The sequence below is a fragment of the Otolemur garnettii genome, unplaced genomic scaffold (assembly GCF_000181295.1).
Source record: "Otolemur garnettii isolate 467f Iridium unplaced genomic scaffold, OtoGar3 scaffold00002, whole genome shotgun sequence".
NCBI lineage: Eukaryota > Metazoa > Chordata > Mammalia > Primates > Galagidae > Otolemur > Otolemur garnettii.
This window is the reverse complement of record NW_003852397.1, coordinates 7,899,701-7,926,131: the sequence shown is the minus strand read 5'-3', so window position 1 is coordinate 7,926,131 and position 26,431 is coordinate 7,899,701. Positions and strand designations below refer to the sequence as shown.

Here is a 26,431-nt window from a genome sequence, read left to right as displayed (position 1 = left end):
CTCACTTTCAGACACTCGCCAGGCATACTTCTCTTTGGTTATCATTGAAAGACTGACTGCACTGGGCCCTTAAAATTACCTTTTTACCCCTTTAGGGTCATTGCAGCTTTGCTTAGAGACAATCCGTGGGCTTAGGCCCCACCCAGAAACATCTGTCTTAAGACAATACTGATATTTATGGAATCCTTCCTCCCTCCTCTTAGAGTCCATTAAAAACGATATCGATAGGTACCCTATTGCTAAGTGCAGGGATATTTACAGGGTGGTCATAAGTTCGTGTGCAATTTAAAACAGTTTCACATAGTAAATTGCACACGAACTTTTTGTCTCCCCTGTCTAGGTCAGTTAAAGACCTTAAAACAGTCTAGCAAGTGGTAAGTACTAGATAGGTAACAGATAAGCACTCACACATACTCATAATGTGCATGTATTATCTACGATAATAAGGAATCCACATCATTGCGTCCATCTCTCTGGACTTTATGTCAAACATTGTAAAATATATTTATATGACTTCTCCTTCATCCACTTAATTCACAATGAAGTTGTGGGTCCTAAACGTTTTAACCAAATCACTCCCACAATCAGGATGAACTGGATCCTATGAAAAATGTTACAGTTATCAACATTAAATTATTACACATACCATTCACATTGTATTTCCCACTAACTATAAAACAACATGCCCATCAGAATTTGAAAGGACGTATGTAATTAACCAGGTTGTTGGTGTTGAGGAAGACCTCACTCATTATATTTAAAATTTTCGGGTACTGACAAATAGCAAAGATCACTTACAAGTTTTCAAATTTCCCATATATTCTTAGTGGACAGATATTTCACGATATTTAAACGAACTCTTCTTTAAGCCACTTGTTTTTTCACAATTTCTGTTTTCATAGATTTCAGATTATAACTTTACAAACCATCTTTTTAGCAGGATAACAAGAATTGCTCTAATTTACAGAATTCTTAAATTCTAAAATCAGTTCTATTAAATACAAAAATAAATCTTAATTTAAACCAGTCTTTTTCAAATAGAAAATAACAATCTAAATTAACATATTTTTCTTTATGATTATTCTTCAAAGTCTTAATGGAATACACATAGAACCTAGGTTTGGTTTTGTTTAATGAAAGAAACGTCAAAGGCAATCCAGTTCCATTCCTGTATTTTACAGATGAGGTAACTGATGATGATCGTAAACCAGGCCCTGCCTTCAGATGGACTAGATTTTTTTTTTAACATGTTAAGTTGAAACATTTCTGTCCCCTCACTGCTACTGTTTAATTTTCCCAGTCAATGTGATAGGAGCCATTGCTCTTCTAGCTAACCATCGGGAATTTGCCTTACCTGGCTGAAGTACTGGCAAGGAGACTGTGCACCCCACCTTGTCAGTGCTCAGCAGCATGCCGGGCTCAGCTGTGCAAGGACTCAGTGAAGTCACTCATCCATTACAGACAATTGAAAGCCTGCAGATAATTCTCAAATGTCCTCAGCAGGTCGCCGTATTTTTTTTTCATGGCACACTGCATTAAACTTATTCTAATTTCTTCCTTGCTCACTTGCTACCTAAGGCATGCCTATTAGATGGCCAAGCCTGCTTTTATTATTACTTATGTTAAGAGATGAGGGTTTCGCTTTGTCACTAGAGTATGGTGGCCCTGTTATACCTCACCGTAGCTTCGTACTCCTGTGTCCAAGCAATCCTCCCACCTCGGCCTCCCCACTAGTTAGGAATACAGGTGTACCACCATGGCCAGGTGTGTTCTAAGCCCTGGACTTCCATCACAATAAGCAAGGGTCAAGAGCATTTTGTATAAATTTATACAAACTATAACTGGTGACCATGTTACTGAGCCAGAAAAAAAGAGAGTAATATATTTTTAAAAATTTTTTTTAATTAAATGGATTGATAAAGCTCAATATAGCCATAGCTATAAATAGACACATTTTTTTTCTGTTGAAATACTTGACAGAGTCCTTGCAATTGACCCTCCTCAACAAAAACTATATTAAGTTTTTTTAACTTAAAATCTAACTTTATGCAAATAGTTATTGATCAAAAAGCTTCCCCCCCAACAAAAGAGGATCTTTGGTTTGACTTAATATTGTGGGATGTTTGTAGGTACCTGGAATGGAAACACAAAAGTAGCCATAAAGACTCTTAAACCAGGCACAATGTCCCCTGAATCCTTCCTCGAGGAAGCGCAGATCATGAAGAAGTTGAAGCACGACAAGTTAGTCCAGCTCTACGCCGTGGTGTCGGAAGAACCCATCTACATTGTCACCGAGTATATGAATAAAGGTTGGGCACCACCCCTCCTGTCTCCGCCTCACAGAGCCTTGCAGGGGGTGTTTTAGGGAGAGAAATGGAGCTGCTTGGTTATCTCTGGTTTCTGCATGAGTCAAGCATCCCATCAGGAAGCACCAGTTCTGTGCTTATTAATGAAAACATTTTTAAAATAGACTAACCTGGAGTCCCCCCTCAAATCCTTCTGAAATACATTACGTTCTGCTTGTTTCAGATGTCAGGAATTGAAGCTCTTCTCCATAATTAAAACATTCGTGTTGAATAGCAAGGGTGGTACAGGGGGTATGATAGTTTGCTGCCGTTTTGAACATAGTCACTCTTGTTAAATTTCCTTTCTGCAGGGCTAAACAATCAGTATCAGATGCTGGTCTCCAGTCAAGTTTAGTCTCATCTTCTTTTTTTCCACCTCTCTTCTTAAACATCAGATGATTAAATGACATACTTTTTTCCCTCCTGTTAAGCACGGAGTTTCGGGAAATAAATGACATGCTTTTAAAGAGCACATTTTATTCTCATATTCCCTCTTTCTCTCTCCCTTTCTCTCTCTCTCTCTGTCTTTTTAATCAAACCAGTATTGTTGGGGGTAAGGCCAAAGATCACTTTGTTTTGGAAAAATGGACAAACCAAACAAAAAAAACCCCAGCCTTAAAAGGCAATGCATTGCACATCAGAAGATACCAGTGTAATTTTTCTTTTTCACATACTTTCTTTAAAAATATAATTGGAATTTTTTTCCTGGCAGATAGTTTGTCCTTTGTACCCCAGGTTATTTTGTAAATAACTTTGTGATTAAAGCATAAAATATCACTGGTGACCATCATGAGCCTCCGGCTTCTGCAAATGATTATTTCTGCTTTGGTGTCAGTTCTAAGCCTCCTTGGGCTGTGTTAGAATAGTGGCTGCGAAGCTCCAGCTGTTTGGTTTCAGTTGTCTAATTTGAGGCTTGGCTGGCTATGATCTAATTAGGGGAACTATGTGCCCCACCCGTAGTCCTCAGATACCGTTTTCTTTAAAATCTATGAATCAGCTAAGCCAGTGATTCTCAAACTTTACCTTGTATTAGAATCCCCTGGAGGGCTTCATGAACACAGGTTTCTGGGCCCCAACTTGAGAGTTTCTGTTCCAGTAGATCTGGGTTGAGCCCTAAGAATTTGCATTTCTAACAAGTTCCCTGGTGCTGCTGCTGGTACTGGACCCCAGTTTTGGACACTCAGCGGGACTGTATTCTCCCTACATCTCCTTTGTGCAGGGCTGACTGGGAAATGAGATCAGAGTGGTGCAGCCCTTCCCATGTTCCTGTTACACATGAGGGGAGATTAAGTTCCCTTTCTTGTCATTTTATCAAATTTCTGTAATTGTCCTTAGAAATCAAATCAATGTTATTTTTAAAAGCTAAGCCTGTTGCTTTTGAATGCATAGAATTTTTTTTCTGTTCTGGGTTTTTTGTTTTGTTTTGTTTGAGACAGAGTCTCACTTTGTCACCCTCAGAGTAATGGGGCATCACAGCTCACAGCAACCTCAAACTCTTGGGCTTAAGCGATTCTCTTGCCTCAGCCTCCCAAGTAGCTGGGGCTATAGGCGCCCACCACAACGCCTGTCTATTTTGGGGTTGCAGTTGTCACTGTTGTTTTAGCAGGCCCGGGCCGGGCTCAAACCCGCCAGCTTTGGTGTATATGGTCAGTGCCCTACTCACTAAGCTACAGGTTCTGAGCTTCTCTTCTAGTTTTTTATAGAAGCCTTTTTTTCTATTGATTCATTATTTCATTCAACTACCTTATCACTTCTAATTAAAAAGCCAAATATAGCCCTCTGTTGGGAACTTTCATCTTTCAAAGTAAATTGAAATGGTTTTATGTTTTGTTCATAGGAAGTTTGCTTGATTTCTTAAAAGATGGAGAAGGCAGAGCTCTGAAATTACCAAATCTTGTGGACATGGCTGCACAGGTAGGCCTCATGGGGTACCTTGATTTGTGCCATTGATTCAACAACACATAAGTGCATCAAGTCATAGTGTAACCTGTTTGTCCTGTGCCCTGGGTTTCCACAGGTCGCTGCGGGAATGGCTTACATTGAGCGCATGAATTATATCCACAGAGATCTGAGATCAGCAAACATCCTAGTGGGGAATGGACTAATATGCAAGATTGCTGACTTTGGATTGGCCCGATTAATCGAAGACAATGAGTACACAGCAAGACAAGGTGGGCACTTGAGTGACAGTGGCTCATGATCACACCCTTCACATCAGTCCCTTACCGCATAACTCTTTTCCTTCCTCCAGAAAACTTTTGAAATGTCATTCTTTGCTGGGATTTTGCTCCTTGATCTGGCAGGAATTGGACAGCTCTGCAGGTGGGCGACTGCAGTGGGCACAGTAGATAGATGGGTACTGCTTTTGGCAAGCGCGTGTCCGCTGCTGTGGTCCCCTGGCTCCTGCTGCACTCCTCATAGCATCCAGGCCCAGGATCCTCTGCTTTTGGAGAAAGAGGGTGGGGGAAAGGCAAACAATCAAATCATAGCTCATCAGACAGTCGAGGGGTTGGGAGGTGGGCACCGGAAGTTGGAAAGGGCCTCGTCTGCAGAGAGAGACAGCAAGTCATCTGGCTATTCACGCCAAACCTCACCCTTCAGCTTCCTTCCAGGTCTCCTGCCAAGCCCAGCCAGAATCCAGAGGCCGGTGATGAGCCCTTAGGGGTCCAGAGCAGGAAGAAGGAGGGTGGAAAGAGCATGGAGAGAGACTGGGAGATAACGGCACAGCACTCAGAAAGCCCCTGTCATCAATCCCCCTCCACCACACTCCTGTACGAATTCACAGAAGTTAGCCATTAAGTAAAACCCGCCCCAAGCCAGCAACTGCTTCAGGGTGGCAGCTTTTCATATGCTATTAGAACACTAGACCAGAAAGGGAGTTTCAGGGATATTTTCTGTCTCCTAGATGTTCAGGTAGGAGTCACCGGGTAAAAGTGAGGAATTAAGTGTGCTGTTTGCAATGGAATGCAGGCTCGTCATGTGGAACACGGTGCGTGTAACTGGAGGCAGTTTCAATGGTTTTACTATTGTCTTTAGATAGAGCCTAGTCACCCCAAACAAGGTGAGCAAGGCTAAGCAAGGCTGGTGCTGTCACAATGTCACACTCCATTTCTGGAGTTCTCCCTTTCTTCCTCCTCCTCTTTCTGTTGATTCATGCCAATTCTTCACTCCTTTTCTTTGACTCAGAATGGAAACATTCTCAGCAGTTTCAAGTGTTGAGGGAAAATGTTAAACTCAGGCCCTGGCTGGTACTGATACCGTCCAAATGCTAAACCACATGCTGTTCAGACAGCTCAGCTATTTGAGTTTCCCCAACACGTGGCAGTTCTTGTCCTGGAACCAAGTGCCCACACGGTGAGCATGCCTGTGCATCATGCACACACCCCGGTGCTGGGCCAGATGGCGTGCCGTGTCGCTAATCAAAGGCACACCGCAGCTTTGATTGGCACTGGCAGTCCAGAGAGGAATGTGGACGTGATGTTGAGGCCAGGTGAGCCACTAGGAGCTGAGTGCGGGTGGATCTGAGAGTGGCCCTGAATGCGGGCGGGCATTCACCCTGAGGCAAGGCAAGTGTGTCTGATCCCAGCTCCTCAGACTCAGAAGGAGAGTGGGCAGAGGGCGGTGAGGCATGAATATTTGATTTAGGAAAGGGCAGGAGAGGAATCATGCAAGCGCCCTTCTGTATGTGAGTAGAATTTCTTCCCTTTCCCTGAACTTTGTGGGTAACACCCATGAGCCATAGATAAATGAGAAGCTTGCAGGGCCCAGAGCCAGAGGGTACCGGCAGGGAGCTCTCGGCAGGGCCCGACTGTTCAGTTCATCCCTTGTTCACTGGAGTGAAGTCCCCCAAGGCTGTGGCTCTGGGTGATTGGTGCCTGTGCGGGTTCCCTCCTGTCAATCTGCTGCTGGGGAGCGGGGCCCAAGCTGCTACCCTCGGCTCTGGCCTGAAGCCTTCCTCTGCACTCGAGATCCTGATGGCCTGCAGGCAGCTTCTGTACCTCCACCACCATGCTCCTCTGAGGGGCAGCCTCACACCCTTTGTGCCTTTCTTCTTAAAACTTCTTTTCTTTCTTCTTCCCTTTCCAAACTTCTTTGGATTCATGCCAAACACAGGCAGGCAATAAATAAGAAGAAAATGAACTGGGACACTGGCCCGGGGGAAGAAAACAAAGCCCGTGGGGTCCCAGGATATCCAAGGAGAAGAAAAGAAATATTGAGACAAAGGGACAGGGGCATTTGTAGGATACCTTCCAGGGCCAGACCTGAGAGGGGAAACATGAGGATCCGGGAGGGTTAGAAACAGACTCTGAGGGAATTAAGTAACGTGTATAAAGTCACAGAGCTGAAAACTGGCAGAGCTGGGATTTGAGTCCAGATATGGCTGGCCTTTCTGTATCCACCCTCGTATGCTGTGCTGACTGCCTCTCATCATGGCAGTGATTAAAAAAACAGAAAATAAAAATGGAGAGGATTAGTCATAAGTCCCTTTACTCCTTCATTTGATGGGAACATTTTTAAGGGGCATTTTCTAATGTGCGTGTGTGAGGGAGTTGAACAGACCTTCATTTTCTGGCACTGGGACAACTTAGCTATTTATAAAATTCCTCCTGAAGGTCTGCCTTGCCCTGGCCTCTTTACGAGTCAGAAAGAGCCTGGTGTGTATCTGCTGGTGTCCTCTGCAGATGGCATGCGTGCTGCATGTGAAGTTTCTGCCGGGGATTAATCAGCTCCTCCAGACAGCTGGTCCACGTGCCTAATAATATTTGCAAGTCGGGTTTTATGTTACCCACAGGCCACAGCCGTGCTGCATCTTGATTAGGGGAGTGCCGGCAGTGTTCAGAAACATGTGCCAAACACAGATATTTTAAGACTGTGAATAACAATTGTTTTCAAAACAGTTGTGCGTTTCCCATCTCAGGGTGCTCCAAAATGTCTGTCACCACCCTGGTGGCATCGCACAGGGCACAGGCAGGATTGGAATTTGGAACTGTGTTGCACAGTCCTGCCTATGCTCCTTCCAACCCACACCCTCCTTGCCTGCCTACCACTGACCAGAGCAGACGCCCTGGGTCAGGGAGGAGGTCAAGGCCAGGCCCAAAGCCTGGGAGCGTGGGCCTCTGCTGTCAGCATACTGGAAGCAACTGGAAACTATTTGGGATTGTTTTTTCTCTATTTCCTGTATATCTCACTCAGTTATAGAAGATAGTTCTTTAGCCTTATGCTCAGTCAGGGTCTCTAAATAATCCCTACCTCAATTATGAGTACCTTGTCCAGGCAAGAGACTTTGTGAGGAGCTGCTGGTAGGAAGAAGCCTAAGACCGTGGAGGCACAAGTTGCACGTCTGAGGAGGAGCATGCAGGACTCTGCCACCTACCAGCCTGGAGCTTTGGGCACGTTATTTAATTTTTCCACGCACTGGTTTACTTGTCTGTTAAACAGAAATACTTTCCAACTCCTCTGTGTATTTTTACTAAGATTAGATGAAACAGTGCATATAGAGTGTTTAGCAAAGTGCCCAGCAGTGGTGACATCTCATTCCAGGCTAAGTTCATGGAGAGTAAACAAATGAGAGATAATGGTTAAGACCCAAACACTATTCAGGAAGGGGAGAGAGGAATCAAAGGTAATTCCTTTTGGGTGCAGGACACAACTACAAGAGGGACTCTGCCTAACGTACTTAAATATTATGACCTGGTTGTTTCTACCCTTGCATTACCCTGAAAAAAAAAGAAAATTGTCAAGTGGTCAAGCACGAGTAATGAGAATGGAGTTACAACGAGTGAGCTAGGAAGGGCTTATTTTCAGAGGAAGAGAGTGAGTTTGGTTCTGGATTTGTTGGTCTTGAGATGGTTGTGGTAGTGCATCTGAGCCCAGAGAGGTCAGTCAGAGTGCCCTCACTCGGTCTCATTGCCCATTGTCCATTGCCACTGTGTGGTTCCATGCCTCCCAGCCCTCCCTGGGTGTCACCATGGCCACCTGCCTGACACAGCACAGCACCTCCCTCCCAGAGTCTTCCCCACAGGCCACAAGGATCTGCTGTCCCTGGTGTTGCCCTCACACATCCCCACCACACCTGTGTCCTGGGGTCGCTGGCACAGTGGATGTCACCAAGCTTGACTCACAGCCCCTCTGGGCTCACACACACAGACAAGAAGCAGTGGGGGAATTCTCCATAGACTTGGTTTCTTCTTCATGAGCTTCAGGCAAATTCAGATACACCTGGCTTATGTGTAAGAATAACTTCTTTCTGTGGATACTTTATTTTTTATTGAGCCATAACATGGGTACAGTAAAATGAACAAATCTGCACCATACAACTCAGTTTTACAGATGTGTATGCCCTCTAACCCCCCACAGATGAGGATGCACCCCAGAAAACCCCTTCGTTCCCACTCCCAGTCAGTGCCCACCTCCAGAGGTGGTAGCCTCTGTTTCCCTCTGTCACCGTAGATTAGTTTTGTCTGTAAATGAACTTGAACTTCACACACGTGAATCATATAGCATTACACTTTTATCTGGCTTCTTTCCCATCACTGTCTGTGAGGGTCATCTGTGTTGCTGCATGTGACAGTAGTACTTTCCTTTTCATGGCTGAGTATTCCACTGTACAGACTCTCACAGTTTATCCATTCTACTGATGAACCTCTGAGGTTATTTCCAATTGGGGGCCATTATAATCAGCAATGGTGGTATTCATATGCCTTCATACCTCTGGGGCATATTCCCAGGTGGAATCGCCCATCACCCAGCAAGCCCGGTTAGCAGTTGTCATTACTGCCTAATAAATTTGGTGGAGACATTTTTAAAGGGAGACAACAGGCATGGTGGCTCACTCCTGTAATCCTAGCACTGTGAGAGGCCAAGGCAGGAAGATCACTTGAGCTCAGGAGTTCGAGACCAACCTGAGCAAAAGTGAACCCACCCACCCTCCATCTCTACTAAAAATAGAAAAGTCAGCCAGGTGTGGAGGGCACCTGTAGTCCCAGCTACTCAGGAGGCTGAGGCAGGAGGTTCATTTGAGCCCAGGAATTTAAGGTTGCTGTGAGCTAGGCAGAGGCCATAGCACTCTAGACTGGCCAATAGTGAGACTCTGTCTGGAAAATAAATAAACAATAAATAAGAGATCACATAGTCACTGTGTCAGTTACCAATGTTGTACTTCTCAAGGCTACTAAGGAGGCCGCCTAGTGAGCCGGGGGATCTGGGGTTAGAAGGTAAGAGGCCTGGGTTTGAAATAGCACTGCCCCTTGAAAGCTTGGTGTCCCCAGACAAATAACTCAACCTTCTTAAGCCTCATTATATCATCTGTACCATGGAGATAATAATCACTTCATATAATTAGTGTGAGAATTGAATGGGCTGTCTATAAAAGTTCTTTGAGAATAATGAAATTTAAAAATCATTTTTATAATCTCAACTTTTGTTGTCATATACTTTCCTTGAAAAAAGTCTTTATTACCTAAAAACTTTTTAAAGAGAAAGACTATTAGTAATCTATAGAGATAAAATAATCCGTTTTTCAAGAGAGGGATAAATTCTATTTTACTATTTTATTTTTATTTATTTATTTTTTCAAAACAGTGTCACTATGTCACCCTCGGTAGAGTGCTGTGGTGTCACAGCTCACAGCAACCTCAAACTCCTAGGCTTAAGTGATTCTCTTGCCTCAGCCTCACAAGTAGCTGAGACTACAGACGCCTACTACAACGCCCGGCTATTTTTTTTTTTTTATTGCAATTGTCACTGTTGTTTGGGAGGCCCGGACCAGATTCGAACCTGCTAGCTCCTATGTATGTGGCTGGCACCCTAAGCACTGAGCCACAGGCGCCGAGCCTGTTTTACTATTTTATAGGCCAGTCTATATATCCAGGGGACTCTCCACCCTGAACACAGCTGAGAGTCAGTGGTCCACTGCCTTTCCCTCTGGCAGACTTGGTCTGTTTTCTCATATTTGCCTTTTCTGTTGAGAACTAGCCCTATCTCCAGGCTGCCTCTGTTGGTTTTAATCTTGTCACGTCCAAGGATCAGGTGGGCATTCTTAGCAGTCTCGATGATGCATGTGCTTGCCCAGAGCAGTGTCAAGGGCATGTGAGCATGCGTACACATCAGCATGTGCACTTGCAAGGGCACACGTGTGTGCCTGTGAGCCCTGCTGCAGCGATTCTCCCACGTACCTGCACGCCAGTCTTACTGCTTCTCTATGGAAAAGCATTAGCTTAAAGACCAGCACAGGGTGGACACAGAGCACAGAATAGACACTTAATGAATATTTGTTTACAGCCATGGAAATGGCCATGGTCACCGTCCTCTTCCCAGACATGCCTCCTGCTCTCTAAGCGCTGTGCAATGCTCTCCTGGGAACCACAAGTGCAGGATCCTCCAGAAAAGACTGTTTTATGAGTATTCACCGCACACTGCAAGGTGGTCTCTGGGCTAATGGAAAGCACAGCAGCTTCAGAACTAGATAAGTCTGTGTTCAGATTCTGACTCTGCCATATTCCCAGAGCATAAGCTCTGGCCCATCTGAGCCTCAGCTTTACTCATCTGCAAAATAGGATTGTTGTTGGTTACCTTTACTGTGGTCATAAGGATTAGAGAGGGCGACTAGTAGAAATTGTTGGCGTTCTTCCCTCCTGCCAGCTCCTCCAGGCAGCTCTTTGCTTGGCGTCTTTTTACACAGCCAGAATTCTTTTCTTCTTCCTACTTTCCCTCCGTTCCCCGCAAAGGTGTCAGGGCCTGGATCCATGAAGTCAAATTCTCTTGGAGTAAATCCTAGCATTGCTGCTAATTCTATGTGAGACCGTGGACAAGTTATGTCTCTGAGCCTTTATTTCCTTTATTCCTGAAGGTGGGGATGACAATTACCTGTACATGTAATTGTTCTGTGGCTTCCCTGGGAATCGCCATGAAGCACGTAGCACAAAGCAGATGCTGAGCCCATAGGTGCAGGTGGTAGTTGTAGTAATAGTAATGTTGTGACTGATCCAGTGGGTGCTGATTGCTCTGTTTGTCTCACACGCGCGCACACACAGACAAGGGCCACTTTGGGTTCTCCTGACCCCTTCCCACCAGAGCTCCTCCCACCTGGAACATCATCCCCTGTGACCCTCCCTCCTGATTTGAATCTTCTTGAAGGACAGGACATGGGGTTTGCTCTATGGTTTTGTTTGGTTGGTTGGTTGGTTTTTAAGTTCTAAATTAATGACGGAATCGTTGCTAAGGAGGCAAATGTCAAGGTGAGATAATCACTGCATCTTTGGAATGTAGGTAGAAGTAAGGGCATTTGGATCTTTGTATATGACTGCTGTGAATTTAGGTTCATGTATTAAATAGAAGAAGAAAAATGTTTCTGTTCAAATGTTCCCAGTATTGAGGGTTTAAATTGAATAGATTATTGTCTGGAGGAAAATTCTCATATAAATTAGACTACGAAGAATTCCTAATTGTTGCAGTTTTCATGTTAATTATTTCATGTTAAAAAAAAATGTTACTGCATAAATTAACACATTCTTTCATAGAGAACATATTTTAGAAAGATTTGTTACTTTAATAACTCTTTGTGTATTAGAAATCCCAGATGCCTGTACTAATTAAATATAATCAGATTTTAGATTCAAAAAGCACAGTAGCCATTTAACACAAACAAGCAGGCAGCTAGGTTGACAAACACAGTCAGGAAGAAGTGGATCCCTGTTTCTTTTAAAATTTGAATTTCACAATTCAGAACTGTGAATTCGTGTCCTTCCTTTGTATTACAAAGACTGGGGATTATTAGACTCAGAGCACCAGCTTTGCAGCTCAAGGGCTCCTGCAGAATTATTAATCAGCCGCTTCTGAGGCCCCTGTAATCCGGTGGCAGATCAAGGCTGATCTCACCATGAGATGCCCTCCCTCTGCCCCCGTCAGCACATGAATTTCTTGTTCTCTGTCAACAACAGTATTGCCATTCCTGCACAGTGTGCTGTGACCTGAACAGCAAATGTCAAGGGAAGGAAGGGGGAAAAAAGAACTCTTTTAATTATTGAATTTAATCTAATTCTCCCCGCGCTAGAGAAGCAAACCCTTCTCTGACAAAAAAAAAGCAAACCCTTTCAAGTGCAAGCCATTGTTTTAAGTACCAAGCAGGAAACGCATTTGTTCCAGTGCCGCCATGAAATGACCAGGCCGCACACCCCCTGCCCGTGTTGGGAGTTTATCGTCCTGAGGGCTGTCTGGGGAGAGGCCCTGGGGACTTCCCCTGCAGAATGCCCTACCCTCCGAGAGGTCAGGCGTGTCTTTCCGGCAGAGCTGAGTGGGATGCCTGAGCCACTCTGCCTGTAATCAAGCTTCCCAGATCCCAAGTTTGGTCCATTTCCGTCACCAGGCAGAAAAGCTCCTTCATTTGTATTCTATCGCTTAAAGCTCCGAGCTCCAGCAGCATTTCTGGGAGGGACTGCTTTGTTTATCTGCTGAGCCACAGTGGAGCTTTGGGGCCCAGATTAATAGTCAGGGGGAGCAGGTCAGACTGGCAGGGAAATGGAGATGAATCGTACAGCATATCCATTTTCCTCCTAGAAAGGATGTGTTGGAATCCAAAGATTAAAATTAAAAGAAAGGGGACTTTAAATCACCCTTTCGTACTCCAGTCTCTCTGTTAAGATTAAAACTGGAGGAAGGCGATTTGACTCATTTTTTCCACTTCCACCCTCCGGCAACTCTCTGACTCTGCCTAGAGGGTACATAGATGGGCGTGATGTGGCCTGAGCCAGCATCTTTGAACACCTTTGTTCTTTATCTGTGCTGTCCGGTCACGTCTCCTTTATGCTGTTAGGTGGCTGCATTTGAGTGGTCAAGAGCGAGTCCTCGGTCTGCGGGTTTCACTTTCACGTTTCCTGGTAATCGTTAAGAAGGAAGCAGATGGTCACCCTCTCTGGTTTTAAAGTGTGTAAATAGGAACTGCAGATTGCCATCAAACATCAAAAATGTCATTTGGCTTCCTTGTCTTGCTTTGCTGGCAGAAGGGACTCCTGCATTTGCATCCTCTGGATAATCAGGGACAACCAATGCGTGTGAAAACTGCCCCAAGTTTTGAAGCCTCTGTTTCCTCCAGACAGTGTGCTCAGTATCACCCCTCTGGTCTCCCCAGTAGAGGTCCCAGTGGCACCGGCATTGTGCCACATTGTCAGGGGGCAATTTGGAAAAGCAACTTCAAAGTGGTGCTTGTTTCCCAAATATTTTTTATCCTTCAGTTTCTTCTGCACTCCCAGTCAAGCCCCAGCACAATCACCAACTGTTCCCAAGCAATATCCCCAAACCCAGTGTTATCCTTGGGGCTAGCACGCTGTGTGGTGGCGAGTCAGGCTGACTTGGGCCCCCTGCCCCTTCTCGGGGTGGCAGGGTTCTTGGAATCATTTCTGTGTCGAGCCAGACTGCATTTCTGACTCTGGTAAGTTCTGCTCACTCCTGGAGCAACAGCAAGCAGGTGGTTACAGCATGCAGCTTTCTCATCTTTTGTTTTGGTCAGAAGTCCACAGATGCGGTATTTATCCCTCTTGAGGCTGTGGGTCAGAATTTTTATTCTAATATTGCTTCTTCTTGGGCTCCTGGAAAGCTAGAAAGAGTTATTCAGAGCCTTGATTTTCTAGAACAGCAAACGAGATTCCTCTTTTCCCCAGTGTAAGGCACCCACTTCCATAAGCCCCTGGGAAGCTTATGGAAGCTCAGGAAGGGCCTCTGGGTGGTTCTCAAATTTCTTTTGTAAGAGTTAAGGGACAAAATACCCATGATTTCAGGAGATGCTCATTGATTTTATTCTTTACTTTTGTGTTGCCCCCGAGAATTGTCCTGGGTTGTCATTGGTCACCACTGCAAGGAGGATAACCAGAAAAGACAAGCCGCCCAGAGTGTCTTCCCTTCACCTCTGGCTCCCCCATAGCTATTTAGGAGGAATGTCACAGCCTCCATGGGTCAAAGCTCTTCCACACACAGTTCATCTTCCCATCTGTCCTTCCCTGATGGCAAGACCCCAGGGTTAATGCCTAGACTCCAGTCTCATCCCCCTTCTCCCTGGTAGCTAATTCTATGCTCCTGGGTGCTCTGGTTCTCCTGAGTTACATGGGGGTTTTTTGCAGTTTTTGGCCAGGACTGGGTTTGAACCCACCACCTCCAGTATATGGGGCCAGCACCCTACTCCTTTAACCCATAGGCACCGCCCTCCTGAGTTACATTTTTAATACCCACTGATGGACATTTTGCTCCTCTCAATCTGAATGTTCCTTCTATGGCGTCAACCTAGCCAGAGTTCTGGTCCATGCCTAGTTAATCCACCTTGTCTTTGAAACATGTTAAGGCCCAGCTGCTGGTCCTTGGTTCTTGTCTTCCTTGGCCTAACTTCCTTCCTCCTCCCCCATCTCTAGTGGGACAGCACCCCTCCTGGCTCCCCATCTCCTCCCTTCTCTGACTCTCTGCCCACCATTATGCTGAAATTTCAGACGGAATATAATTGCAACCCATTGTACCATTTACTTTCCATTTATTTTAATTTTTAAAAACTTGGGGCTAAAATCTCATGAACTTAAAGTAGAAATCTCAACAGAATGTGTCACCAGGGATAACTGGAAAGCACACAGTTGTATTACTTCAGAAGCGTTTGGGAAATCTGAAAGTCATTCCCTTGGCCTGGTGTGGAAAATCTGAGTTTTGTCTTGCCAAGTTTCGTGGGTTTGAAATCATTGTTTAGTTTGAATAACCACAAAGCTCCAGGTCAGGTCAGCTTAGATTTTGCTTCCTTTACAGGATCCTAGTCCCGCCTTGTCACCTCCCCCTCATGTAAACGACTTCCTGTTATTGGCAAAGTTTGTGATTTCTTTTCTCTGATTCTCCAGGGTAACTTTAAAGTCGAAGCCCTGCACATTATTAAATATTGCATATAATCATTTGCAGAGTTTGTGGCTTTGTAATTAAAGAGGACTCTGGGTGGTTCTTTGGTTTAAAAAAAGTGTCTATTGTTGAAGCTAAAGCCACTTCTTGAAAATGCTATTAGGGTACAGCTTGTGTTCTCTGTAGGAAGAATTTGGCTACTTTAATTCTGACTGGCTTCACCTTCTCCTTGGCCCAGTTTTAGCCAGAGAGAATATTCTCTGAAACGGCTATGGGACTGGCCTGGGCACCAGGCAAACAAAACCAAACACTTGTCAGTTTAGCTTTCCACTTAGAGCCCCTGATGTGACTTTCCTCCTCCACCCTACAGCCTGTCCTGGCCCCTACCCCAACCCTCCTTGCCCTGGGGACACTCTGCATCATCTCAGCGCAGCCACCTCTCCCTGGAGCCCTCACTCCCTGTCCATGTCCTCTTTTCTTCTCTCTTCTGAGCACTCTTCTTCCTGAGGCCCATACCACAGTTTAGTTCTCCCTAGAGTTTGCCCGTAAGCTCCGTCTCCTGGCGCCAGAAGTGACCACACTTGGTTTTCCCAGGAGTGCCTCGTACCATGCTGCAGACTTAATGGATACTCAGTAAATTCTCAATGAGTGATTGATGAGTGTGTTGGGTTTTCTTCGTCCTTTTTTCCTCCCTTGAAGTTGGGGGAGCTTTGGCATTGCTGATGGCCTGGAGCTTTGGGCTTATTTTCCAGTGCAACTTGATACCTTTGCATTTCTATCCAAGTAAAATAAATGCTAGTGTTTATTTGGCTATTACCAGGTGCCAGGTGCTGTGCTGAACTCTTTATGTCTATTGTAACTCTCACCTCACCCTCAGGAGGTTATCATCTCTGATTTATAGACAAGGAGACTCAGGCTTAGAGAGATTTTTAAATAGTCACCCAGCAAATCCAACATGCAAGCCCAGGGCTGCCTTACTCTGAAGCCACTTTCCTAAATGTCACGCAGGCCCTTCCAGAAGCGACCACTCAATCCCAGCTCAGCCCACCCACGATGGGGCATCTTTGTGTTATCACCAAAGAGCATGCATGCAAGCCCTGTTTCCCAGCCAACTGATGTATAAGGTGGACTTGGGAACAAAAATGTCTGCGATCTTCACGTGAGCATTTGAAATGCCACTGCCATCCCCCTAATGTATGAAATACAAGAACTCACTGATCAAGTAAGAGCTGCTGGTATTTGAGACAAAAGTGAAAAGCAGATTCCCTGGCTACTAGGAATAGAGGGACTTTGTTAACTAGAATATGACTTAGAGATTGAGTTGGCCCTACTAACACCGTGAACATGGCGAGTCATCCAGATTTCACATAAAAATTTCACAAAAGCATTCAGTCAGGCTGTCTGAAAGTATGGGGCCAGGAGCAGTGGCTCACACCTGTAATCCTAGCACTCCGCGAGGCTAAAGTGGGAAGACTGCTTGAGCTCAAGAGTGCAAGACCAGCCTAAGAAAAAGTGAGACCCTTTCTCTACAAGAGAAATAAAAATTAGGTACACACTGATAGTCCCAACTACTTGGGAGGGATTGCTTAAGCCCAGGAGTTTGAGGCTATAGTGAGGTCTGATACCACCACTATACTCTAGCTGGGGAGACAGAGTGAGACTCTCTCAAAAAAATATAATAATAATTTGAGAGCAATCAGACTGTCCTAGGATGTGGAAGGAAGATCTTATTCCTCTAACTCTTAAAAGAGTGGGAAAAGTATCAGTTTGTTACACCACCAGATCGTCACTCACTGTGTTTCGTTTGAATAAGTCTGTGTAGAAGAAGAGGATTTCCTTGGCCATTAGGGTGTTGGATAAATTGCTACCTGGGTTGACCCTTTAGCTAGTTAGAGCATTTATTGAGCAGTTGCTGTTTGACCAGCCTTAGGCAAGTCACTATGGAAAAAGTGTAGTCTAAAACTTGGTCTCCAGCCACAAAGGATTTACATCATACTTAAGGAGATTTTTAAAACAACACATGGAGATTTTAAAAATAATACGCATTAAAAACTCATAGGGAGACACAGAGGAAACATGGACGTGGCAGAATACCATATAGTGCTTGCACGCTTGGGCGCTGGAGCCAGTCTCCTTTGGGTCAAATTCCAATTCAACCATTAATACCTGTCCTTTGGCACATCACTCTTCCTGTCTGTGTTCAGTTTTTCTCATCTGTAACAGAGGGGAAAGGAGGACTAGTACTATATACTCACATGTATACAGCATTTCATTGATGCCTGGCACTCAGCACTCAGTATATGTTTAGCCATTGTAGTATCTACTCTTAGCAAGCATTAAACTGTCACTTACAGCATTGGCTCTAAGTGCCAGGGAGAGCTCATGAAGGCTGGAGTAATCACAGCTGACTTCATGAAAGAGGTGGGACTTGAATTGAGCAGGCTTTAGCTGTGCAGCTGGAAGGAGAGAAGGCATTCAAATCATTAATGTGAAAGGAGCAAGTGTAGTCAGGCCGGGCACAGGGTGCAGGTAATAGGAACACAAAGTACATCAGGTTGACTGTATGTTTGGGGCGGCACTAACCAAAGTTGAATAGGCTTTTGGGTCTTCAGAAACTAGCTAGGAGATTTTGACTGACCGCAGGAGAATATATGGTTGGAGAGGGAGGAGCATTAGGAAGCTGCAATTTAAAGGGATTCATTGGAAAGAATCTGACTCAAGTCAGATTTTGACAGTGAACCTCAATAGGAAAGGATAAATTTGAAACATGTCAGAGGGAAACAAGAGGCCTTGGTAATGGACTAGATCTGGGGGTTTCAGGAGAGGGAAATCCTACCTGGATTTTAGGTTTTTCACCTTGAGGCCTGGCAGAATGGTGATCTGACCCCCCCCTCCAGAAAAAGGATAATAACAGAAGGGATTTCATTTCTATTCTAGAATAGTAAAGTAAAAATTAGCCTTATAACTCAGTTAGTGAAATTTTCCACCAAGCGATAAGAATCTTCTCTATAACCTTACTCATAGCCAGATAACTTGGTGAAAAAATAAATGCAAATGTGCAGTTGTCATATTTGAGTTAAAGATAGAAGGTGCTTGAGACTTTGTCCCTTGAGTATTTGTAAATAAGGAACCAAGACTTCAGATGAGCATCAACAACTGAATGGTGTGTCCAACCCCATTTACATAGAGATGGGCAGGGTTGGTCGTAAAAGAGAAGGTGTGTTGCCTAAGGGAACACATGGAACACTGAGTCCCATAAGACTGCAGTCCCCAACCCACAGGCTGTGGACACAGTACTGCACAGCAGGAAGTGAGCAGCAGGTGACTGAGCCAAGCTTCATCTATATTTACAGCTGCTCCCTGAGCTCTGCCTCCTGTCAGATCAGCCGTGGCAGTAGATTCTCCTAGGAGCATGACACCTACTATAAATTGTGCGTTTGAGGGATCTAGAGTGCATGCTCCTAAAGAGAATCTAGTGCCTGATGATCGGAGGTGGAGCTGAGACAGTGATGCTAGTACTGGAACTGTCTAGCTGCAGGGCTCCCACTGATTCTGCATTATAGTGAGTTGTGCAATTATTTGATTATATACTACAATGTAATAATAGAAATAAAGTACACAGTAAGTATAATGTGCTTGTATCATGCCAGAACCATCCCCCGACTCCCCACCCCTGGTCCATGGAAAAATTGTCTTCTGTAAAACTGGTCGCTGGGGACCTCTGCTCTAAGGCACTGGTAACTAGAGAATGGGGAGATGAACAAGACAGTGGAGACAAATAAAATGCATGGAGAGAAAGGAAGATCAGCAGGGAAGAATAAATTCACAAAAAATAATTAGTGCGTTTCTCATAGAAGTGTTTGAGCTTCGCAAAGTGTTAGGGCATGCTAAATTTTACTCCTTTGTTTCTGAGATTATTGGTATTATTCAAATGTGAGGAGTACACCAAAAGAGCACAAAAGTGGTAAGAGCCACTGGTTGAAATAAACATGACAGAAGTGACAGTGGAAGCATAATCTACCCGTTTGCTAATTGCTGATAGACAGCCATGGGCCTTGAAATGCCATGATGTTCTTAAGAGTTTTGAAAAGTCAAAATACTTTTTCCATTCTGTCTTGTCACAGATCATTCTCACAAGTAGTGATGTGTTATCTTCCACATTTTAAAGACAAGAAAGAATGAGGTGGGGAAGTTATCACACTTCTGCTCATGAGCCCAGTGGCTTTCCAGCACACTTAGGATGGAATCCAAAATTCTAGCGCAGCTTGCAAAGCCCCACAATATCTATTCATGTACCTCATTTTATTCTTTACAGCACTTTATGGTAGCTGACACGTATAACATCCATTCATATAATTCATCTCCTCCTCAAACTAAGTTTCTAGCTCCATGACAGCCAGAGGTACTCCCAGCACTAAGTACCATGCCAGGCACATGGAAAAGCTCCAAAAGTATCTGTGATGGAAGAAAGAACAAAGCCACCTAACAATGGCAGGTTTTGTTGTTTTACTGGACAAACTTTTAATAAATCCATAACCTTCTCCTTTCTCTTACTTGAAGCATGGCTGACCTTATTTTAAATAAGAGAGACCAGGGCTGCAGGAGATTAAAATGCAACCATTTCTGTCTAGTCACCTGCTTTCATCCCAGTCTATCAAGAAAAGGTCTTTCCATGCAGTGGCTCGCACCTGTAATGCTAGCACTCTGGGAGGCTGAGGTGGGTAGATTGCTTGAGCTCAGGAGTTTGAGACCAGCCTGAGCAAAGTAAGACCCCTATCTCTACTAAAAATAGAAAAATTAGACAGGCACTATGGCAGGCACCAGTTGTCCCAGCTACTTGGGAACTGAGACAGGGGGATCACTTGAGCCTAAGAGTTTGAGGTTGCTGTAATCTATGATGCCATGGCACTCAACCCCAGGGTGACTAAGTAAGACTGTCTCAAGGAACAAAAAGAGAGAGAGAGAAAAGGACTTTCCACTTTCTTTTTCTGTGAACCTTCCCCAGGTTTCTTGCCACCTTGTCTTTCAGCTGTAGCCCCAGTAACGCGGGCCTTATTTTCCTCAAAAGCAAAATCTGGAGCTCCTTCTCCCTCACTCAGACTCACTCAGATCCAAAAGAGATCTGAACACACTGCATTTGGCAGTAAAAATGAAGCGCTTTCTGGTATTTTTAAATTTCCTTAATGTGAGGGGCAGATGTTTTCCATGATAGCTGGCAGTTGGCAGACCCTTAAGAGGGCACCAGATAGAGATAGACAGTGACATGGGTGTGTCACCAGGGACAAGAATAGGGCTCATTAGAGGGCAGGAGGCTCATTATGAGCCCGTATGGAACTGTGGTTATTTAGTCTGGAAGGGCTGATCAGCTGTCCAGCTCCTCATTCATTCATCCATTCAACACCTGTATATCAAATGCTTCTGTGCACCAGGCACTGAGCTCAGTATTGGAGATAGGTGGTCATCCCAGAAGATTTGCTCCAGCACACAAGGACAAGGACAAGAAATAAGATCAAGATGTGCATAAGAAATTATTTAAAACACTTCACCGACTTATCGTCAGTCAAGAGAACCATGCTTCAGATAGCTCACGTGCTCATTGTACTTGCATAGTAACCGCTACAGAGAGGAAGATGCTCTGGAGGCACAGAACTGAGAAACCAACCCCAGGCTTTAGCGATTAGGCACAGGTCCCCTGTGCAAGTAACACTTTGGCTAAAGGCGAAAGAGAAATAGAAATTAGCTGCATGGTGGGGCATTTTGACAAAGGGTATAGCTTCTCCTGTGGCAGATGGGAGCTTGGAATTTGCAGAGCAGTCAAAGAAGAGCAATGGAGAGTTGTGGTGTCAAGAAGGAAGTAGAGGAGTGCAAGTCTGGGATGACAAGAGGCCGGAGAAGTAGTAGAGATGAGATTGTGCATGAAGATTCAGTTGGAGAGCTACTGCAGAGTCCAGGCAGGTGATGCCGAGCATGTGAGGACTAGAGTGAGAGGACTAGACTCATTCAAGAGTATGAAATGGTCAGGATTTAGTGGGTTTTATATGGAGGATGACAAAGTTGGAGGGGCCAAAGATCGGCTGGTAAAGATGCACTGAGCTCCTTCTCGAGGCAGGCACTGTGCTGGTGTCTGAGTGCACAGAGATGATAAATTAGAGCATCCAAATGAGGGTGAATCTCGGGATTCTGGTATCATCAACTGGATAGTTTACAAAGGCAGCAAAGCGTGAGAAAGAAACCAAATTACGGAGAAGATAAATTTTGGATGTTGTACATGAAGGGCCTTTTGAGACATCCCAGTGGAGCCATTGAAGAGGAAATTGGTTATACAAGTCAGGAACTCGAGAGGGGTCTCCTTGGAGCTACAAACACATCCATCAGTGGAGTCAGATAGTCACTGGGGCCACAGCAGTGATTACGACCCCCTGTTGTTACTTGAAACTTATGACCACTCTTGCCTTATCTCAACAGGATTTAGAGACATAAGATTGAGGTGTGCATTTATTCAAAACACTGGTAAATTTACTTGCCTCACAAAGTGATTCAGCCTCAGGCTAACTGGTCTGATAAACTAAAGTACAAAGATGCTCTTACCTGGAGGTTCCAGGATGTGAGCTCCATGGCAGCACCAAGTCAAGGTTTCAACAATGAGTTTACCCTGAGAGGTTGGTTAAAATTTGCAAATAATACCTGGAAAATATCCCATGGAAAAGATGTTTCCAAGTTTATACATTGAAATGTGGCCTCTGTGTATTGGCTTAAAAGAATCAAAAACTATTATACAAATTCAGTAAGAAATGACAAATGGTGTGACCACTCCTTTTTTTAATTCAAGAAAACAGAAACAAGTATACCGAGTGTTACAGTGTCCTCCAAAGCTCAAGATCAATGACAGAGATGATCATTACCTGCATAGTTTGTTATTATTTCCTCCCATAAAATGTGAAGGAGAAAAAATTGTGTTGGTGTCTGAATCTCACCCCCACAAGAGAATTTCACAGAGCAGATCACCTAGTTATCTAACAACCCTGAGTTAATTATAGTGTAGTCCTCCTGACGTTGTCTCCATTTTCCTACAAACCCGCACGGCTTAGAAGGCAACTTTGATCCTCACTTTATGTCTGCCATGGTTATCTATGAGAAAATCTGAGGGGCAGAACTTATTTTCAAGTGAGAAGCCATGTTCACACCAAGGCATCCTTCCTGCTCAACGTCTGAGCTCTCCTAACTTCACCCAAGGAAAGAGCCCACGGCAGCAGCCCCCAGCAGGATCACCTATGGGACTTACATGTCTTGTACTCAAGAAACTTAGAGATGCTCTTCTCATAGACTGGGGCTTTTCAAATTGCACTTACCTGGTCATTTGCAGAGACCCCTGCCAAAAATCCCTAGTTAATTCTACCTCTTTTAGAGATGCATTTTAGGACCAATTGCTCAGTACCCTCAAGGGGTGGGAAACGGAGAGAAGGATGAATACAGGCAGTGAAAAGAGGAGGAGAGTGAACACAGATCAGTTCTTTTCAGTAGAAACTTCAGTTAATCATTGATACCTATTGCTGCTTTAAGTTAAAAGGAAAATATGGTTTATCTTTAGAGAAGTTTCTTTTGCCAAAAGTGCCTACTATTTTAAAACAGAAAAGAAGTGCAGCTGGTCAAAGATAATTCGCTATTTTTTGTCCTTACAAATATATTGTAAATACATTGCTTGGTATAAATATATTGCTTGTATTTGAAAGAAAACTATTGCAAAATAAATTTATCTACATAAGCACCTAATATTAAATCATAGCACATATTTGTTAATACAAATGATTTTCTATCAAAGACCCATTACATTATATAGCCTTCATTTTACCTTTTCTTGAAGGTTTACATCTTATAATCCTTATTATAAATTATAAAATGACAAAATAATAAAGGAAAACTAGTACAACTGGCTGACAGACTGCTCTTATTAAAATCATGAAGTTGTAAAATCTCTCAGAAAATCCAAAATGATTTTATCCAAACTTTAAATTGCTTTTAGCAAAGCATACCCCTTCAACCCAATGTTGAGTGACTCAAAGAAGGAAGAGAGGATTTTCCTTGTCATTTTATTTACAGGATTAGTCCTCACAGCAGAGAAAAATGTTCCATTTGCTTCAGAGATGGCCAGAAATTTCTAAGCCATTTGGCTCAAGAGACGGTTTAAATAGGAATGAATTTAATATACCTTTAATTCTCTGAAGTAAGCGAACTCCAGCTGAGGTTTGGTCCAGGGCAAAGTCTGCTCTCGACACTGAAGAAAATCTCTCCCATTAATCCCAGCGGCCCAGAGTCCAAAGCTGCGTGAACAGAATGCTCAAGGGTAGAAAGTGTGGGAAGAACGCTTTGAAAGAAACTTTAAAAACAAAATGACTGTTCAGAGAGAATATCAGATCGTGTGTGGAATCATCCAGCATGTAGGGAAAGATACAAATAACTATGCTTGGGAAACATAGCTAATTAAAAATAACTCAGTGCGCAAAAGGGGTAGAAAACTATAGAAAACTTTTGTGCTCCAGCGTTAATGTGAGATGCTGCATAATAGAAAGATTTTTTTTTTTAATTTCATTTCACATGAGCGTAGAAGAGATGGAGAGGAAAATTATATGCCAGAAAATGCCAGGGTAGATTTACTAAAGATGTTATCATATACTGTATTTAAAACAAAAATCTAATTGCTGTAATTTATCATCATACTTCTGGTTATTAACACCATGCTAACTTAAAGATTTTAATCATTTGTCACTTTTATATGTAGTGAGTTTCTATAGAAGACATTATGAAAATTTCTGATTTTGTTAGCCTTTGTGTGATATGTTTTTTAGGAGCTCCTAAGCAGAATTAACGTACTTTAAATTGTGTTTATATCAGTAATAAAGAGTCCTTGTGTTTTTCTTTTAGTTTGTTCAGTGAAATATCTGCAATGGCTCTGTAATTGCAGAGCCTAGTGTTTGAGAGCACAGGCTGCCCGATCCCTTTCAATTCCCTGCACGCACATCAAGCATTGTAAAGTGCAGGCTGGGCTCCACCCTTCCTTTTGGTTTGGAGAGAGGATTCTTTTAATGCTCAGAGAAATTTGAAAGAAACCACTCTACTGACTTTGGCAAGACTTTGTATCGTGGTGTTGAAAAGTCAGAGACTCATAAGACAAAATTGGTCTTTTAAAAACAACTCTTAAATAACATTCTTTCTGGCTAGTAGCAGAAAGGTAAAGAGGTAAGAAAGTAATTGTACAGTGTGGAAGTAAAAACTACCCCAGCAGTCAAGATAGCAGTTTTGGGGGCAAGGGTGGAGGAGAGAAAGCAAGTATAGGGAGGGCACTTGCCAGGAGCAAAATCCTTTCTCTGACATACAGTCTATTAATCGAAATATGGGCCTGCTTTTCAATCCCAGTCCATTCCTGTTTTACCCCCTTCCTATTTTCCCCTTTCAACCTGCTCCCATGAAAGTGGCTTCCAGGTGCTTTTCCCTACCCCGACCCCTACCCAGTGCAGTGCCCTCTGCCTGATGAATAACCAGCTGTTCGTTCTGCAGGTGCAAAATTCCCCATTAAGTGGACGGCCCCTGAAGCAGCCCTGTATGGGAGGTTCACAATCAAGTCTGATGTGTGGTCTTTTGGGATTTTACTCACAGAGCTGGTCACCAAAGGAAGAGTGCCATACCCAGGTAAGAGCAGGGCCTTGCAGAAATGGGCCTCTGATTGGAGAACTTTGGACACCTTTTGGGGAAACCTCACCTAGTTTGCTTTCTAAGCCCCATCCTTAGCTTTCTGCTGAGCATGAGTTTGAAGAACACGGGCAAGTATTTAGCCAGAGAAAAGCAGAACTGGGATCCACCTTGGTATGTAGACAAGCACCCATTGTGAACTGTGTGCCAGGTTAATGTAATTAACAGCTGGCCTGACTGTTTCGGTCCTCCCCGACTCCGCCACCCCTGGCTCATGGGATCTCTCCTGTCTCAAGAGGAATATGTGTCTGTGCCTCCCAGAGCTGAAATGTCAGTGGCAGAGCCTCTGCCCAAATGCAGTTTGCAGACATGTCTGGGAAAGAGAAGGAGAAGAGCCCCCACAGCTTTTTGATTACACCGTAGCACTGACCCATGGAGTGAGCCTGGCAGGAAGATGCCAGGACCTCCTCTTTCTGCAAGCCCCAGCTCCAGATGGCCAGAGAGCACAAAGGCACGTGCAAAATGCAATGTAGAGACTGTTCACTGCCTATTGATGAACAGTCAGAATATGCTATAGCAAAGTATGTGCAATGTAAAGAAAATGGAAATTCTTACACCCTGGAATATCAAGTGCATGCTCTCCAAAGAAACTGGAGATTTAGGTTATCCGTGCTTTAAATTCATTAATTTAGACAGATGGTGATGTAAAGGACACTTGTCCCATTTCACCTCCACGCTTTAGTGGTTATGGCACAGGGATGATCTGCTTTTTGAAATGTTAAAGACATATTTTTCAGTTACTGCTGAGTAGAAAAAGAACATAGCTCCTCCTCATGCCCTGCCTAAGAAAGGAGCTTAGGAAAGGGGAAAAAAAAAAAAACACTGATAGGACCGATAGTGGAGATTAATGAGAAATTTAGGTCTCTTGCAAATCCTAGGTTTGTAATCACATCTTTGCAGTCAGAGGAGCCGGTGAGGGCAGATTCATTTGTAATCCCTTTGTTCGTTTTTTATGATTGTTTCTGGGCATCTTCCAAGGACGCAGAAGACAGCGAAGTGCATATAAGGAGGGTTCCTTTCTGGGGTGGAACAGCCCTGAGACTCCTAGGACAGCTGGGTTGACAAATTCTGGGTCTGGGAAGTGCCAGCACAGGGCACGTAGAGATGCAGACATCAGTCAGCTTTATTGCTGCTGCGGGGACTGCTGCTCCCGCACGCACAGTGGCAGATACTCCTGGAATAGCCAGGCACACAGGAGAAAGGGCCGCCCTGGCGGGGCTGGAGCCCAGCATGGGTGTTTTTGAATTGCTTCTCAAGAGGGAAATGTGCAGCTCTCGGGATTTTGAAGACGTGAAGGCACTTCTTTTTTTATTGTCTGGATTTGGAACTAATTTCTTTCTGATACCCCCAGGTTTATAGTCACCCAGTGTGTTAAGCGCAATTGCGGGGAAAAGGTTAATGTTGTTTTGCGTTTCTGAGAAGCCTTTCAGAATACAAAGCTGCTTTTCCTTTCTCAGGATCACACACAGAAGCGGAGACAAAGG

At 44.1% G+C, this 26,431-nt stretch overlaps 1 protein-coding gene across 4 annotated transcripts in view; it reads left to right on the top strand.

Annotated features, from left to right (window-relative positions):
* The window catches only part of FYN (FYN proto-oncogene, Src family tyrosine kinase), a 184,758-nt gene that overhangs the window by 147,322 nt on the left and 11,005 nt on the right, over positions 1 to 26,431 (top strand). For all 4 annotated transcript variants that reach the window (XM_003781597.3, XM_023513234.1, XM_023513243.1 and 1 more), the window contains 4 exons: positions 2,130 to 2,309; positions 4,183 to 4,259; positions 4,363 to 4,516; positions 24,756 to 24,887. In XM_003781597.3, coding sequence (XP_003781645.1) covers positions 2,130 to 2,309; positions 4,183 to 4,259; positions 4,363 to 4,516; positions 24,756 to 24,887 — 543 coding nt within the window. The remainder of the gene's footprint in view (positions 1 to 2,129; positions 2,310 to 4,182; positions 4,260 to 4,362; positions 4,517 to 24,755; positions 24,888 to 26,431) is intronic.